Here is a 14,764-nt window from a genome sequence, read left to right on the forward strand (position 1 = left end):
TGATTAATTTAATTCAACTACCGTAAACCATTATTACTCAAAATGATGTTTGACTCGTTATGGTTTAAAGTGCTAACTATCTTGTTCTGTGTGAGATGAGTCGTCATTAGGGTTTTCCGTCCGTGTCTTCTGTCAGCTGTATTTCTCCTGTCCGGCATGGTTCCTCGTGACCACTTCGTCTCTGACCACTTTATCTCCTCTTATCGATGACCACTTCGTCTCCTCTTATCAATGACCACTTTATCTCCTCTTAGCTATGAACACCTCATCTCATCATAACAATGACAACTTCGTCTCCTCATAGCAGTAACCTCTTTATCTCCTCATAGCAATGACCACTTTATCTCCTCATAGCAATGACCACTTTATCTCCTCTTATCAATGACCACTGTATCTCCTCATAGCAATGACCACTTAATCTCCTCTTATCAATGATTACTTTATCTCCTCTTAGCAATGACCACTTTATCTCCTTTTAACAATGACCACTTTGTCTCCTCTTAGCAATGACCACTTCGTCTCCTTTTAGCTATGACCACTTTGTCTCCTCTTTGCAATGACCACTTTATCTCATCATAGCAATGACCACTTTATCTCATTATAGCAATGACCACTTTATCTCCTCTAAGCAATAAGCACTTTGTCCCATCTTAGCAATGGCCACTTTGTCTCCTCTTTGCAATGACCACTTTTATCTCATCATAGCAATGACCACTTTATATCATTATAGCAATGACCACTTTATCTCCTCTTAGCAATGATCACTTTGTCTCATCTTAGCCATGACCACTTCGTCTCCTCTTAGCAATGACCACTTTGTCTCCTCTTATCAATGACCACTTTATCTCTTCTTAACAATGACCACTTCGTCTCCTCTTAACAATGACCACTTTATCTCCTCTAAGCAATGGCCACTTTATCTCCTCTTAGCAATGACCACTTTATCTCCTCTTATCAATGATCACTTTATCTCCTCTTAGCAATGACCACTGCATCTCCTCTTAGCAATGACCACTGTATCTCCTCTTAGCAATGACCACTGTATCTCCTCTTAGCAATGACCACTCAATCTCATCATAGCAATAACCACTGTATCTCCTCTTAGCAATGACCACTTAATCTCATCGTAGCAATGACCACTGTATCTCCTCTTATCAATGACCACTTTATCTCATCATAGCAATGACCACTTTGTCTCATCTTATCAATGACCACTTTATCTCCTCTTATCAATGACCACTTCGTCTCCTCTTAGCAATGACCACTGTATCTCCTCTAAGCAATGACCAATTTGTCTCCTCTTATCAATGACCACTTTATCTCCTCTTATCAATGACCAATTTGTCTCTTCTAAACAATGACCACTTCGTCTCCTCTTAGCAATGACCTCTGTATCTCCTCTAAGCAATGACCAATTTGTCTTCTCTTATCAATGACCACTTTATCTCATCATAGCAATGACCTCTTTGTCTCCTCTTATCAATGACAACTTTATCTCCTCATAGCAATTACCACTTTATCTCCTCTTATCAATGACCACTGTATCTCCTCTAAGCAATGACCACTTTGTCTCCTCTTATCAATGACCACTTTATCTCCTCATAGCAATTACCACTTTATCTCCTCTTAGCTATGACCACTTAATCTCATTATAGCAATGACCACTTTATCTCCTCTTATCAATGACCACTGTATCTCCTCCTATCAATGACCACTTATCTCCTCTTATCAATGACCAATTTGTCTCTTCTAAACAATGACCACTTCGTCTCCTCTTAGCAATGACCACTTTGTCTCCCTTAGCAATGACCACTTTGTCTACTCTTAACAATGACCACTCCTCTCCTCTTAGCAATTCCACCGGCTAATAAGTGTTTGATTAAGAACAATTGAAGGTAAATTGCGCTGCTGAATGTCTGTCCATTGTAGGATATGTGCCAGCGCCTGCAGTGATGAATGATGTTGTGATGTGTTGTAGTTTGCCTACTGCCAAACAGCTGAACTTTACCCAACATCCTTATGCAATCCGTGTCTACAAAAACATATTTGTTATGCATTTGCATACGTATGCATGCTGGCTTTGATATCCCAAATTCTCGACATTTCCGTAAAAAGGCAAATGATCCTGGCTTCATTTCGAAATGTTTGAAATAAAAAAAAATATACGAGTTCAAATTTCATATCCGTTTATATTTCAATTCATAGATATTTTGATAATACATCATTAGTCATGGGGCAATACTTCAAATCTTTAAACCATCTCTAGTATCCTTGATCAGAGTATGTGTATAAATATATCACTTAGGTTAACATATTCTCCTTTTACTTTCTGCCGTCGTCTTACCTTCTTTTTCTTTCATCAGTCGTGAATAAAGTAACAACGCATGTATAAGTTTGTCTTTCTAGTCCGTTCTTGAGTAAAGATTATTAATTTTATAAATGAGTAAGGTTTATGGTCAAAGGGAGATAATCGGCAGTTAAACATTGAATTTGGCATGGGATAGCAAAGAAAGACAGCACCTGTTATTTATATATATAAGTTAATATGTTTTACGTATGAGCGTAAAAGTGGAGGTTAAAAGGCTTTGAAATACTTCAGTCAATTGCACCAACACATTACCATTCTATTTTTAGATGGTTTCATACAAAACTGTATGTCCACCTAAGCTTATTATAAATATTTAAATGATTCCATAATCACTATAACCCATCACACCTACTTACTGCTGGTCCATCTTTAAATGATACTATAACCACTATAACTCATTACACCTACCTACTGCTTATCCATCTTTAACTGAGTCCATAACCACTATAACTCATTACACCTACCGACTGCTTATCCATCTTTAACTGAGTCCATAACCACTATAACCCATTACATCTACCCGCTGCTGGTCCATCTTTAAATGATTCCATAATCACTATAACCCATTACACCTTTCTACTGCTAGTACATCTTTAACTGATTTCATAACCGCTATAATCCATTACATCTACCTACTGCTGGTCTATCTTTAAATGATTCCATAATCACTATAACCCATTACACCTACCCACTGCTGGTCCATCTTTAAATGATTCCATAAACACTATAACCCATTACACCTATCTACTGCTAGTACATCTTTAACTGATATCATAATCACTATAATCCATTAAACCTACATACTGCTGGTCAATCTTTAAATGATTCCATAATAACTATAACCCATTACACCTACCCACTGCTGGTCAATCTTTAAATCATTCCATAACCACTACAACTCATTACATCTACCCAATGCTGGTCATTCTTTAAATCATTCCATAATCACTGTAGCACATTACACCTACCCAATGCTGGTCCATCTTTAAATGATTCCATAACCACTATAACCCACTACACCTACCTACTGCTGGTCCATATTTAAATGATTCCATAACCACTATAACCCACTACACCTACCTACTGCTGGTCCATATTTAAATGATTCCATAACCACTATAACCCATTACATCTACTCACTGCTGGTCCATATTTAACTGACTACATAACCACTATAACCCATTACATCTACCCACTGCTGGTCAATCTTTAAATCATTCCATAACCACTACAACTCATTACATCTACCCAATGCTGGTCATTCTTTAAATCATTCCATAATCACTGTAGCACATTACACCTACCCAATGCTGGTCCATCTTTAAATGATTCCATAACCACTAAAACCCACTACACATACCTACTGCTGGTCCATCTTTAAATGATTCCATAATCACTATATCCCACTACACCTACCCACTGCTGGTCAATCTTTAAATCATTCCATAATTACTGTAGCACATTACACCTACCCACTCCTGGTCAATCTTTAAATGATTCCATAAACACTGTAACCCATTACACCTACCCACTGTTGGTCAATCTTTAAATGATTCCATAACAACTATAACTCATTCCATCTACCCAATGCTGGTAAATCTTTAAATCATTCCATAACCACTATAACTCATTACATCTACCCAATGCTGGTCATTCTTTAAATCATTCCATAATCACTGTAGCACATTACACCTACCCACTCCTGGTCAATCTTTAAATGATTCCATAACAACTATAACTCATTCCATCTACCCAATGCTGGTAAATCTTTAAATCATTCCATAACCACTACAACTCATTACATCTACCCAATGCTGGTCAATCTTTAAATCAGTCCATAACCACTATAACTCATTACATCTACCCAATGCTGGTCAATCTTTAAATCATTCCATAACCACTATAACCCATTACACCTACCCACTGCTGGTCAATCTTTAAATCATTCCATAACCACTATAACCCATTACACCTACCCACTGCTGGACAATCTTTAAAACATTACATAACCACTATAACACATTACACATACCCACTGCTGGTCAATCTTTAAATGATTCCATAATAACTATATCCCATTACACCTACCCACTGCTGGTCAATCTTTAAATCATTCCATAACCACTACAACTCATTACATCTACCCAATGCTGGTCATTCTTTAAATCATTCCATAATCACTGTAGCACATTACACCTACCCACTCCTGGTCAATCTTTAAATGATTCCATAATCACTATAACCCATCACACCTACCTACTGCTGGTCCATCTTTAAATGATTCCATAAACACTGTAACCCATTACACCTACCCACTGTTGGTCAATCTTTAAATGATTCCATAACAACTATAACTCATTCCATCTACCCAATGCTGGTAAATCTTTAAATCATTCCATAACCACTACAACTCATTACATCTACCCAATGCTGGTCAATCTTTAAATCATTCCATAATCACTATAACATATTACACCTACCCACTGCTGGTCAATCTTTAAATGCTTCCATAATCACTATAACCCATTACACCTACCCAATGCTGGTCAATCTTTAAATCATTCCATAATCACTATAACATATTACACCTACCCACTGCTGGTCAATCTTTAAATCATTCCATAATCACTATAACATATTACACCTACCCACTGCTGGTCAATCTTTAAATCATTCCATAATTACTGTAGCACATTACACCTACCCACTCCTGGTCAATCTTTAAATGATTCCATAATCACTTTAACAACCCATTACATCTCCCCTCTGCTGGTCAATCTTTAAATGATTCCATAATAACTATATCCCATTACACCTACCCACTGCTGGTCAATCTTTAAATGCTTCCATAATCACTATAACCCATTACACCTACCCACTGCTGGTCCATCTTTAAATGATTCCATAAACACTGTAACCCATTACACCTACCCACTGCTGGTCAATCTTTAAATCATTCCATAACCACTATAACTCATTACATCTACCCAATGCTGGTCAATCTTTAAATCATTCCATAACCACTATAACTCATTACATCTACCCAATGCTGGTCAATCTTTAAATCATTCCATAATCACTATAACATATTACACCTACCCACTGATGGTCAATCTTTAAATGATTCCTTAATCACTTTAACAACCCATTACACCTACCCACTGCTGGCCAATCTTTAAATGATTCCATAACAACTATAACTCATTCCATCTACCCACTGCTGGTCAATCTTTAAATCATTCCATAATCACTATAACATATTACACCTACCCACTGCTGGTCAATCTTTAAATGATTCCATAATCACTATATCCCACTACACCTACCCACTGCTGGTCAATCTTTAAATGATTCCATAATCACTATAACCCACTACACCTACCTACTGCTGGTCCATATTTAAATGATTCCATAACCACTATAACTCATTCCATCTACCCAATGCTGGTCAATCTTTAAATCATTCCATAACCACTATAATTTATTACATCTACCCAATGCTGGTCAATCTTTAAATCATTCCATAATCACTATAACATATTACACCTACCCACTGCTGGTCCATCTTTAAATGATTCCATAACCACTATAACCCACTACACCTACCTACTGCTGGTCCATCTTTAGATAAGCCGGTGGAATGCTGCATAAGTTGAAACTAGCAGATTCTGTCACATTTGCTCTTATTTCTGTGTGTAATTGATGAAAGGAAATATGAAACTGCAAACATGTTATTTCAAAATAATATTCAATCAGCTTTACCTTATTCTAAATGTACATACGATGTTTATCAATGCGGTCATCGCATCTTCATGCATATTATTTCAATTATGGTATGCAATAAAGATAAATTTAATTGTGATGTTTGACTTTGCATATTTTCCAGATAATGTAGTGTTGATAATATGTTGTGAAAACTGCATTAGTTGATTAATGTAAGTTATTTCTATCATATCTGGTCTAACTTTATAAATGTTGGGACTACATGACAAAATAGAAAATATCCACTGGAACCATTCCTCGGCTTTTACGTGGGTTTTTAAAAACCTTCAAGTGCTGATAAAATATCAAATCTATATTTCCGGGTATATCAAGGCACACATGTTATGACGATGTTAAGGAACAAAATATGAATATGAGATTGTAGTTTATAAAAAAAAAATCCAAGATTTTTTTTAACTTGTAACTTAGGTCGCCATGACAAGGGGATTCCAATAAAAAAAGTAGTTCTGGCTAGTAAGTAAATACAACATTAGAACGTTGTATTTCATGGTCTGAAAATTGCTTGTATAACAGGTATGTGATAAAATTAAGTATACAACGCTCATATTAGCACTGTTGTATCTACTCTCTCCACAAAGAGAGATGCTTGCTCACTGTCTCTCTTATTTCTTATACATACTGAATGTTATTCACAGTCATGGGTTGTAGTGTTATTGGGCTAATGATAAGACGTAATGTATAAAAGGTCATAATATGCACCAGTGTTAACAGAAGCGTGTGTAAGCATTACTTATTTTCACTCAATGCGTTTGCTATGGAAACCGAATGTCCTCAAACTTATAACATTGATCCGAAAAGCTGCATGTCTTTACCGTACTTACATGTACTTACCTGTACGTTTTAGTGAAACAAATGATAACGACTAAGTAATCCAGAAAAGACTTCAACGTATGGGAAAATATGCCGATTTATTTCCTTGAAGTTGTAAGTATACATTTAAACGGATAAACATGATTTATTTATTTATACCTTCGTCGACACGCATGAAACAGTTTATCCCAACGGGACTCCATACCCGATCTCGAGAAGTCTATGTAAACACACGACTGTACTTACTGGGTCACATATAAGTTATCGTCTGCAGGGTACAGTATTAGTCACTTCTAGACACCAACATGGCCGAATTGAAGAAAGTTGCCTGTGAAGCAATCGACAAAGTAGCATCGGAATTGAACAATATTAGTCAGGAATTATGGAAAAACCCAGAGCTGAACTTCAACGAGCACCATGCTCATTCGGTACTGACGGATTTCCTGGAGAATCAAGGATTTCACGTGGAGAGGAAATACAAACTCGACACAGCCTTCCGGGCCACATTCGGTGACGACAGTGCAGGACCGCACGTGGCCGTGTTGTGTGAGTATGATGCACTACCAGAGATCGGCCATGCATGCGGACATAACCTGATAGCGGAACTGGGCGTGGCAGCCGGCGTTGGGATAAAGGCCGCTATGGAAGCATCCGGGCAACCTATAGGGAAGGTAGGCGATGGGGATAAAATGAGATATAAGTTATTTGATTGGTCCAAGGTAAAAAAAAAACCATAGACTGATCGCTAAGGCTAATACCTGTCCTTTGAAGATCACAGAGGAGCATTACCCAACTTCAAAGCCAATGAATTTCACCGTTACACGACCAAATTATTATTTTGATGTACATCAAATTAGTCTTCTCGTCTCATCCACAAGGTGGGTCAAACTTTGTCTATAATTTTGCTAGCTCCTGGAGAATCGAGGATGGTAATTATGTTGAGTGTTGAGTAAATGTTTGAAAAGTGATAATATAAACATATCCTGGCTAATCCGTCAAAATGTGAATGTCAGATAGTTCGCTGCCAAACACTGAAATTAAAATTGTTTTGAAAGTGTATCATCAAAATCTGCACATTTTGTAACTATCAATATATTCACGCACGTTATGGATAAGAACAGCTTTTTATACATTGGTAATAGTAAAATTAGTTTTCGTTTGATATCTAAGTACGCGATAATTACAATATATTCCTGTTAAACGTTGTAAGATATAATCCCTTGCAAACCAATTTATCCCTTGAATCTTACTTGAATAAATAAGCATGTTGATGAATACATTGTAAGAAGCTCTCGCTGAGGCCTGGTATTCAGAACGTTAACATGAAATAGGTATACATTAAGTATGTCTATAACATGTAAGCAGTGTTCTATTAAGCAATACGAAGATTACATTGTTTATCAATCAGGTAGACTGTTTAACTAATGATTTGTTGATCAAATATGTTTACTCATGTACTAGTTTGTTTATCTGCTTATTTGATAATTTTTCAGTTTGAGTATCTACTGTTTTTTCTTGATTCACCTAACTGTTGATATTCTAGCTTTTACTTAGTGGCTATTTTATCTACTAGTTGTGCCTGCTGGGTACACCGGCAGAGGAAGGTGGCAACGGGAAGGGGCACCTTTTAAAAAGCGGAGCTTTCAGCTATTTTGATGTTGCTATGATGTCACATCCGTTTGCATACGACGATGTCCGCCCAAGGAATCTTATAGCAGTTGATTTGTACGTTAGCAATCATCTATAATACATAATATATTCTCATATTCGACCAAATATGATACTCTTCTATAAATCTTCCCCACAACCGCAAACTTCTCTGGTGTCAACTGTCTTGTGTTTGTGTTGGCAGTCGTTCACATGTCAGCTTAGTCTCCATGGAAATGCTATCTTAAATCGTCCTTCCTTTTGCCACCTGTATTTTTACACACGCTCTAGCTAATCGTGCTGGGAACTCCGGCTGAAGAAGGAGGTGGCGGGAAAATTCTTCTCGATGACAAACGTGCATTTGACAATATTGACGTTGCTATGATGTCACATCCGGCGCCAGGGGTTATATTGAAGCCAACAATGCTGGCCCGTCAGAGGTTTGGAAATTACAGCTTCTGTAGAATGCTTAAATAATTTTAGGCAACGGCTGCATGCAAATGATAACCAGCGAGTCCAAACTGCCTTGAATAAACCTTGTATCTTCTGCTTGCATTTAACTTCACTATCAGATGGACATGCTGAGCATGGAACCCAAGATAGAAATATCCCTTCTTATTGTTAAAATTAGTAGTGAATAGAAATATCTCATCAAACATTCTAAGGATGCAAGTGCAGTCGACACCTGTGAAGTTTATGTGAAACAGCTACGCATGACTTTCCTATTGATATCTTTATATTTTCCATAATACCCCTTCTTACCTACGCCTGCGTACAACTCATTCACTAACAATGGCTTCCGAAACAGCTTGTTGGCTTTTCCTTTCTGTTTCTTAACCTGGCCTACTCAAAATACCTAGAATGACCTCTTCACCGGTAACATATTTGATATGAAAGCTATTTTTGACAGATCACAGTTTTGGGGACACCAGATGAAGAAAACAAAGGAGGTAAACTTATTTTGCTACAGAAAGGGGCATTAAGGGAAATTGACGTTGCTCTGATGTCTCATCCAGGACCGGGTGACTCTGTACTTGCAAACATGATGGCAGTAGATTGGTCAGTTTAAGAAACAGAATAATCATTCGTTTTGCATATAGTAATCATGCAAGCAAATACGATATCTTAATACTGCTTTTTTCTTATGTATGTATCCCTGCCATGATATATTCAGCAAAAAAGAAACGTTAACATCTCCTTTTGCTTACTACATATCCTTAAAGGTAAAATGGAGCAACGTTTTCGTGGTACAAAACATTGGGAACGCAATACCTACCACCATATTAATTAAAATTATTCAAGAGTAAATGTCTATGGTAGCCAAAGAGTTCCTACGGCGTTTTTGCAAATAACTGTGGAATTACACCAGAGTCTTGTCAAAAAGGTAAATGTAATTCTTCTGTTACCCCATGACGACCGAAAACTCATAAAGAACAAATACGCATTTTCTTTATTCCGCAGCTGTCACAAGTGAGAGAAAGGGTTGTTGGAATGCTCCACCGTCCGCAAAGTGGCAGGGCCAGTGTTACGACCGCTATGGAAGACCGCCGGATACGGTTGTTATATCAGTATTATCGCATTGTTCCTGCGAGTGAAACCGCGAGGACATTTCTTGGTCGTCGTGCAATCGCTCCAACTAACCGAAATCGTTTGAAATAGTCCAGTCAAAAGCACAGCACCCATTTTTAAACATCATCAACGTATAAGCTGCTTTTAATGGACCCGTACACACCGTCGTTGGTTTCATCAATGAAACAAAGCTGATTTTACAGATTAATCACGATTTCGCTTGTCACATGGTAACTGGAGACGTAGAGTCGTGAAATGGTCTGGGGTGGTATTTGTGTTGGTAGCCGTGTACAATTTATATATTGAATTGAAATGGGACGCGTTATCAAGGCGAAATTTCGAGGACATTATTAATCCCGTTTTTTCAACTTCATGCACTGGCATTATTTTCAACAAGATCATGCGACAGTGCATGACAGTCAAGTCAACAGCAAAACACAAATGGTCAGGTGTAAATATTCCGTCTTTATCACTCAACCGTTGCCAGTGGAGCGCATTCGGGATACTCTCGGGCGACCTCTCGGGATACTCTCGGGCGACCTCTCGGGATACTCTCGGGCGACGCATTAGGACAGTTTAATGCGACGACACTGTTACGTTATATTCGGCATAAACGATGGTCATACACGGTTCTTAACACGTGATTTATTAAACCCGACTTACATTTCATTTACGTCGAATACAATCATTTCACAGTGGCGTTTTCTCTAGATCTGTGATAAATCAATAACAGCATTTCAAAGAATAAAATGATACCGAATTAAATGTATCTACAGCAAAATGGACAAATTAGCTGAACGTTATGTTTAGTATCTACGTATTCTCTGTTTTTCATATTAACAAATATATTGTAAACACTTGCTTTTTTAATCAGAACACCCAGAGTGATGTAAAGATAGTTTTCCTTTTGTTAATAATATATCTTATTTATCGCTTAATAATTGAAACTTCATACAGCCAGCTGCACTGTTTGAATGTATTTTACAGTTCAAGATAAAGTTATTTATCTACATTTATTGCTGTCGTGTTCATAAGTTGAAGTTTATATTACCATTATAAGTGTGATGCGCTTTTCCTAGTGGTACAGATAGTTTCAAAATGTGTTCAGTATTAAAGAAGTTGACAGTGTATTACAATAATGCAGCTACACACCAAATAAGTTGGTAAACGAAGTACACAAATATATCTATCATAACTATGTAAGTTATGTAGGTTAGACATAATTTAGGTTCAAATACCTCTGTGACCCTCGGTTTTGCCCCACATTATTTATCACGGGTGGGTCAATTCCTTCCAACATATATGCAAAGTCTATTCTATTTGACATTACAACACCACAAAACATAAAAAAGGGTAGGGAAAATTCCTCGTAAACTCATTTACTGAACTTTATATACCTATAATCATTATAGACACCGTCTGTTTCAAGGGTAACTGTGACGTATAAAGGTAAGGCCAGTCACGCCGCTGCATTTCCTTGGGAGGGAATCAACGCGCTCGATGCAGCAGTCACGTGTTACCAGACCGTATCGTGCATGCGCCAACAGATGAAGCCGACATGGAGAGTCCACGGTAGTATTACACATTTAGATTCCATCACTTGAAAGATTAACGGCACAGCATACCTTTCTCGTAATTATTTGCCGAGCAATGCTTATTTGTCCACTGACCGTTGTGGGCAATATATAGATCTTGGCATTATGTTAGTCAGAGGGTCAATCACTCGGCAATATACGAGCAAAATGACGATGTGCTTCCGGTTTAAAATGGAGTTTCAATAAGTGTTTCTTTTAAATGTTCTGAAGGAATAATCACAAAAGGTGGTGTCAGGCCAAATATCATACCGGAAGAGGCTGAAATGGAATTTTACATCCGGGCACCAACCAGGGAGGAGCTTAATGTGCTACGGGAAAAAGTCATTGGTTGTTTTGAAAGTGCGGCCACCGCAACAGGATGCAAGGTATTGCTAAATGTTTTGCTATTCACATTATTTAGAGGAACGGTTTTGTTTTATAGCAATACTTATGTCTTGCTAGCTGAATGAACTGCCAATTTCCGACACGGACGTAATCATCTCTTTATTATGACGTTCGACTTTGCATAATCAAGTGTTAGTCATATCCTGGTGAAAGCTTCATTATTAATTTTATCAATTTCTGTCATATCTGGTCTAAGTTTATAAATTTGTGGGCTACATGACAAAATAGAAAATATCCACTGCAACCATTCCAAAGTTTAACATTTGTGCTGATAAAATATAAAATATGAATATATCTGGGGGTTTATTAAATCACACGACGATGTTTAGAAATAAAATGTGAATATGTAAGTATTGTTGGTTAAAACAGTTACATGCTTCTTGTTAACTTTGCTAGGAAATTACAAGAAACTGCTTATGATCAAAAATAGAACAGAACATTTTGAAATTTTATTTCTGCTTTTCAATTTACTCCAATGAGTCACGGATAACAGACTTCAAACTTTTTACAGACACCTTTGGATTTTCAGCGATTCTTATACATAACAGTTAGATAGAAAATAAGGATATATAAAATAAAATAAGCATTCTATGTATATGTAAACCAATGAAGGATAAAGTATTTTCAATGTTGTCAGAGGTTTTATCGCACAGATTTTTTATTCAATCATTTTTGGAACTGGCACTTTTTCACTGGACAATATTATGTAAAAAAGATAGTATAGAAAATTATCCATGTATCAGATAGCACCATATGCTAAATTCGTCACCCGGAATAATAATGGAATTCTATTTATCCACCTCTCCACAGGTAGAGTACGACTTTTCAGAAATGCCATATCTGAATGTCATCAATAACGAAGCTCTGGCCTCTTCATTTGAGACGAACGCAAAGGAATTAGGGCTGGACTTCAAGGAACACACGATGCCTACAGGCAATGTTCCCCTTGGCTCCACAGACATGGGGAACGTGTCGTATGTTGTTCCAAGTATCCATCCTTTCTTTTACATAGGAACAGATGAGGTCAACCATACTAGAGGCTTCACTGGCGCTACAGGTAATGTTAAATGGCGGATAATAGTTGGTGAACCGCTTTGAGACGACCTACGAACTAGGTTGTGAGAAAGCGGTATATAAGAACCTGGTTATTATTATTATTATTATTATTGTTTAGGTCTCTACATTTACAGATCCAAATTTCTTAAGGAAAAGAAATGTTCATCTCCAAATACGCATTGTATTTTTCTGTTTGATCTGAACGAAGTTTTGCATCGCTGTATCCAGATATATATTGTGTTTATATATTTCTCACCGATCTTAACGCATACTTTTAATATGTTCTTTTAATTTTCACAATAATTATTATTTTAATGTTTCTCTATTTGATCAATCTAGTTAACATTTTTCAAAAATTCTTTTCCCGAAAGGTGCCCCTGCCGCCCAGCCGTACACCATCATACAAGGGAAAGCAATGGCAATGACAGCTATCGACGTATTCACTAACAAAGAACTTTTTCAGAAAATCAAAACCGAATTTGACAACGAACCACAGAGGAAGGCTTAACAACAAATGTTTTCTGAATATAATAATCGCGAGGTCAAAATGTTTTGATACAATCTTATATAATTTTGTTCCTTAAGATTATGTTTTGATATATGTATTAAAAAAACCATACATCCATTAAGAACTTGATTATTAAATTTTACATTTATATTAAACTTGTAATAAAACCGGAAATATTTCGTTACTGAATGGTTATGTTTGATTATCTGACTCAAACCCATAATAAAGAATATAACAGATACATATCTGATTGACTGTATCAATAGGTGTGGTGTATTCATTCCAATGCTGTCTTCAGTTCAATATGATGGAAATTGCAATAGCTGATAATTTACAAATCACGCAAACTTTAATAGAATTAAACAGAATGTATCTCTTATTCCACTGTGATTTGAAAATATTTTCTGTAACAAGGAATTTCCATGTTATCTAAACACTATGAACAAAAAATAAAATATCTAATTGATTAAACAGACTGCTTGTTCTTCTTCTTCTTCTTCTTCTTCTTCATATGATTATAAAAACTATCGAGCGATGCACCATGTATCCATCTTATTTGTACGGGAGTGGTCGTCGTGGGCATATAACTAAACTATTCATTCTATGCAAATGCAGAATCAGAAAAAAAATCTTATCTCAAAATTTGAACATTTTTTTCCGTCTCATGTCTTACCTGTGTTGAACAAAATTTTATATTTATTCATTTTGTATCCATAAGTGTATAAATGTCGTGAAACAAAAGTTATGTTTGTTTCAAAATCGTGCAACGTTTAGGTAAGGATGTCATACAAATTCAATTTTAAAGTTTCAATTAGATATTTCTGTATTTTTTACATACCTTGTGAATCTTCCTATAGTGATAAGAACTGTTTTAAGCCATACAGTAAATGGTTACGTACTTCATTTTGTATTAATCTAGCAACGCGAATTCATTTGTATTCAACCTCTATTTTACGAAATATCAAATATATTGAAACGGACTCATTACTATTGTAGTATGTGAATATATTTTTGATCAGGTATTTTTCGCGAGCAAAACATTTC

The 14,764-nt window shown here is 36.5% G+C and overlaps 1 protein-coding gene across 3 annotated transcripts; it reads left to right on the forward strand.

Annotated features, from left to right (window-relative positions):
- Positions 1-7,113: 7,113 nt before the first annotated feature.
- LOC110451573 (peptidase M20 domain-containing protein 2-like) lies at positions 7,114-14,189 on the forward strand. 3 transcript variants are annotated; one of them, XM_021499673.1, is made up of 6 exons: positions 7,114-7,632; positions 8,535-8,686; positions 11,607-11,749; positions 11,983-12,137; positions 12,967-13,213; positions 13,584-14,189. In XM_021499673.1, exons 1-6 carry the CDS (start codon positions 7,267-7,269, stop codon positions 13,718-13,720), a joined length of 1,200 nt encoding a protein of 399 aa, XP_021355348.1. In that variant the 5' UTR covers positions 7,114-7,266; the 3' UTR covers positions 13,721-14,189. The 3 variants fall into 3 exon arrangements, with proteins under 3 accessions (XP_021355348.1, XP_021355350.1, XP_021355349.1); XM_021499675.1 differs by lacking the exon at positions 8,535-8,686 and adding an exon at positions 9,519-9,667; XM_021499674.1 differs by lacking the exon at positions 8,535-8,686 and adding an exon at positions 8,900-9,048 and having other exon boundaries at positions 7,116-7,632.
- Positions 14,190-14,764: the final 575 nt, after the last annotated feature.

Source organism: Mizuhopecten yessoensis, unplaced genomic scaffold (genome assembly GCF_002113885.1).
Source record: "Mizuhopecten yessoensis strain PY_sf001 unplaced genomic scaffold, ASM211388v2 scaffold6135_1, whole genome shotgun sequence".
NCBI classification, from domain to species: Eukaryota; Metazoa; Mollusca; class Bivalvia; order Pectinida; family Pectinidae; genus Mizuhopecten; species Mizuhopecten yessoensis.

Bases quoted from the DNA above. Each gene is read 5' to 3' on its own strand.
- LOC110451573 (XM_021499673.1), top strand. From the start codon at position 7,267: ATGGCCGAATTGAAGAAAGTTGCCTGTGAAGCAATCGACAAAGTAGCA. The intron at 7,633-8,534 runs GTAGGCGATGGG...TTTATCTACTAG, and splicing joins CCGGGCAACCTATAGGGAAG to TTGTGCCTGCTGGGTACACC. The intron at 13,214-13,583 runs GTAATGTTAAAT...TTTTCCCGAAAG, and splicing joins AGGCTTCACTGGCGCTACAG to GTGCCCCTGCCGCCCAGCCG.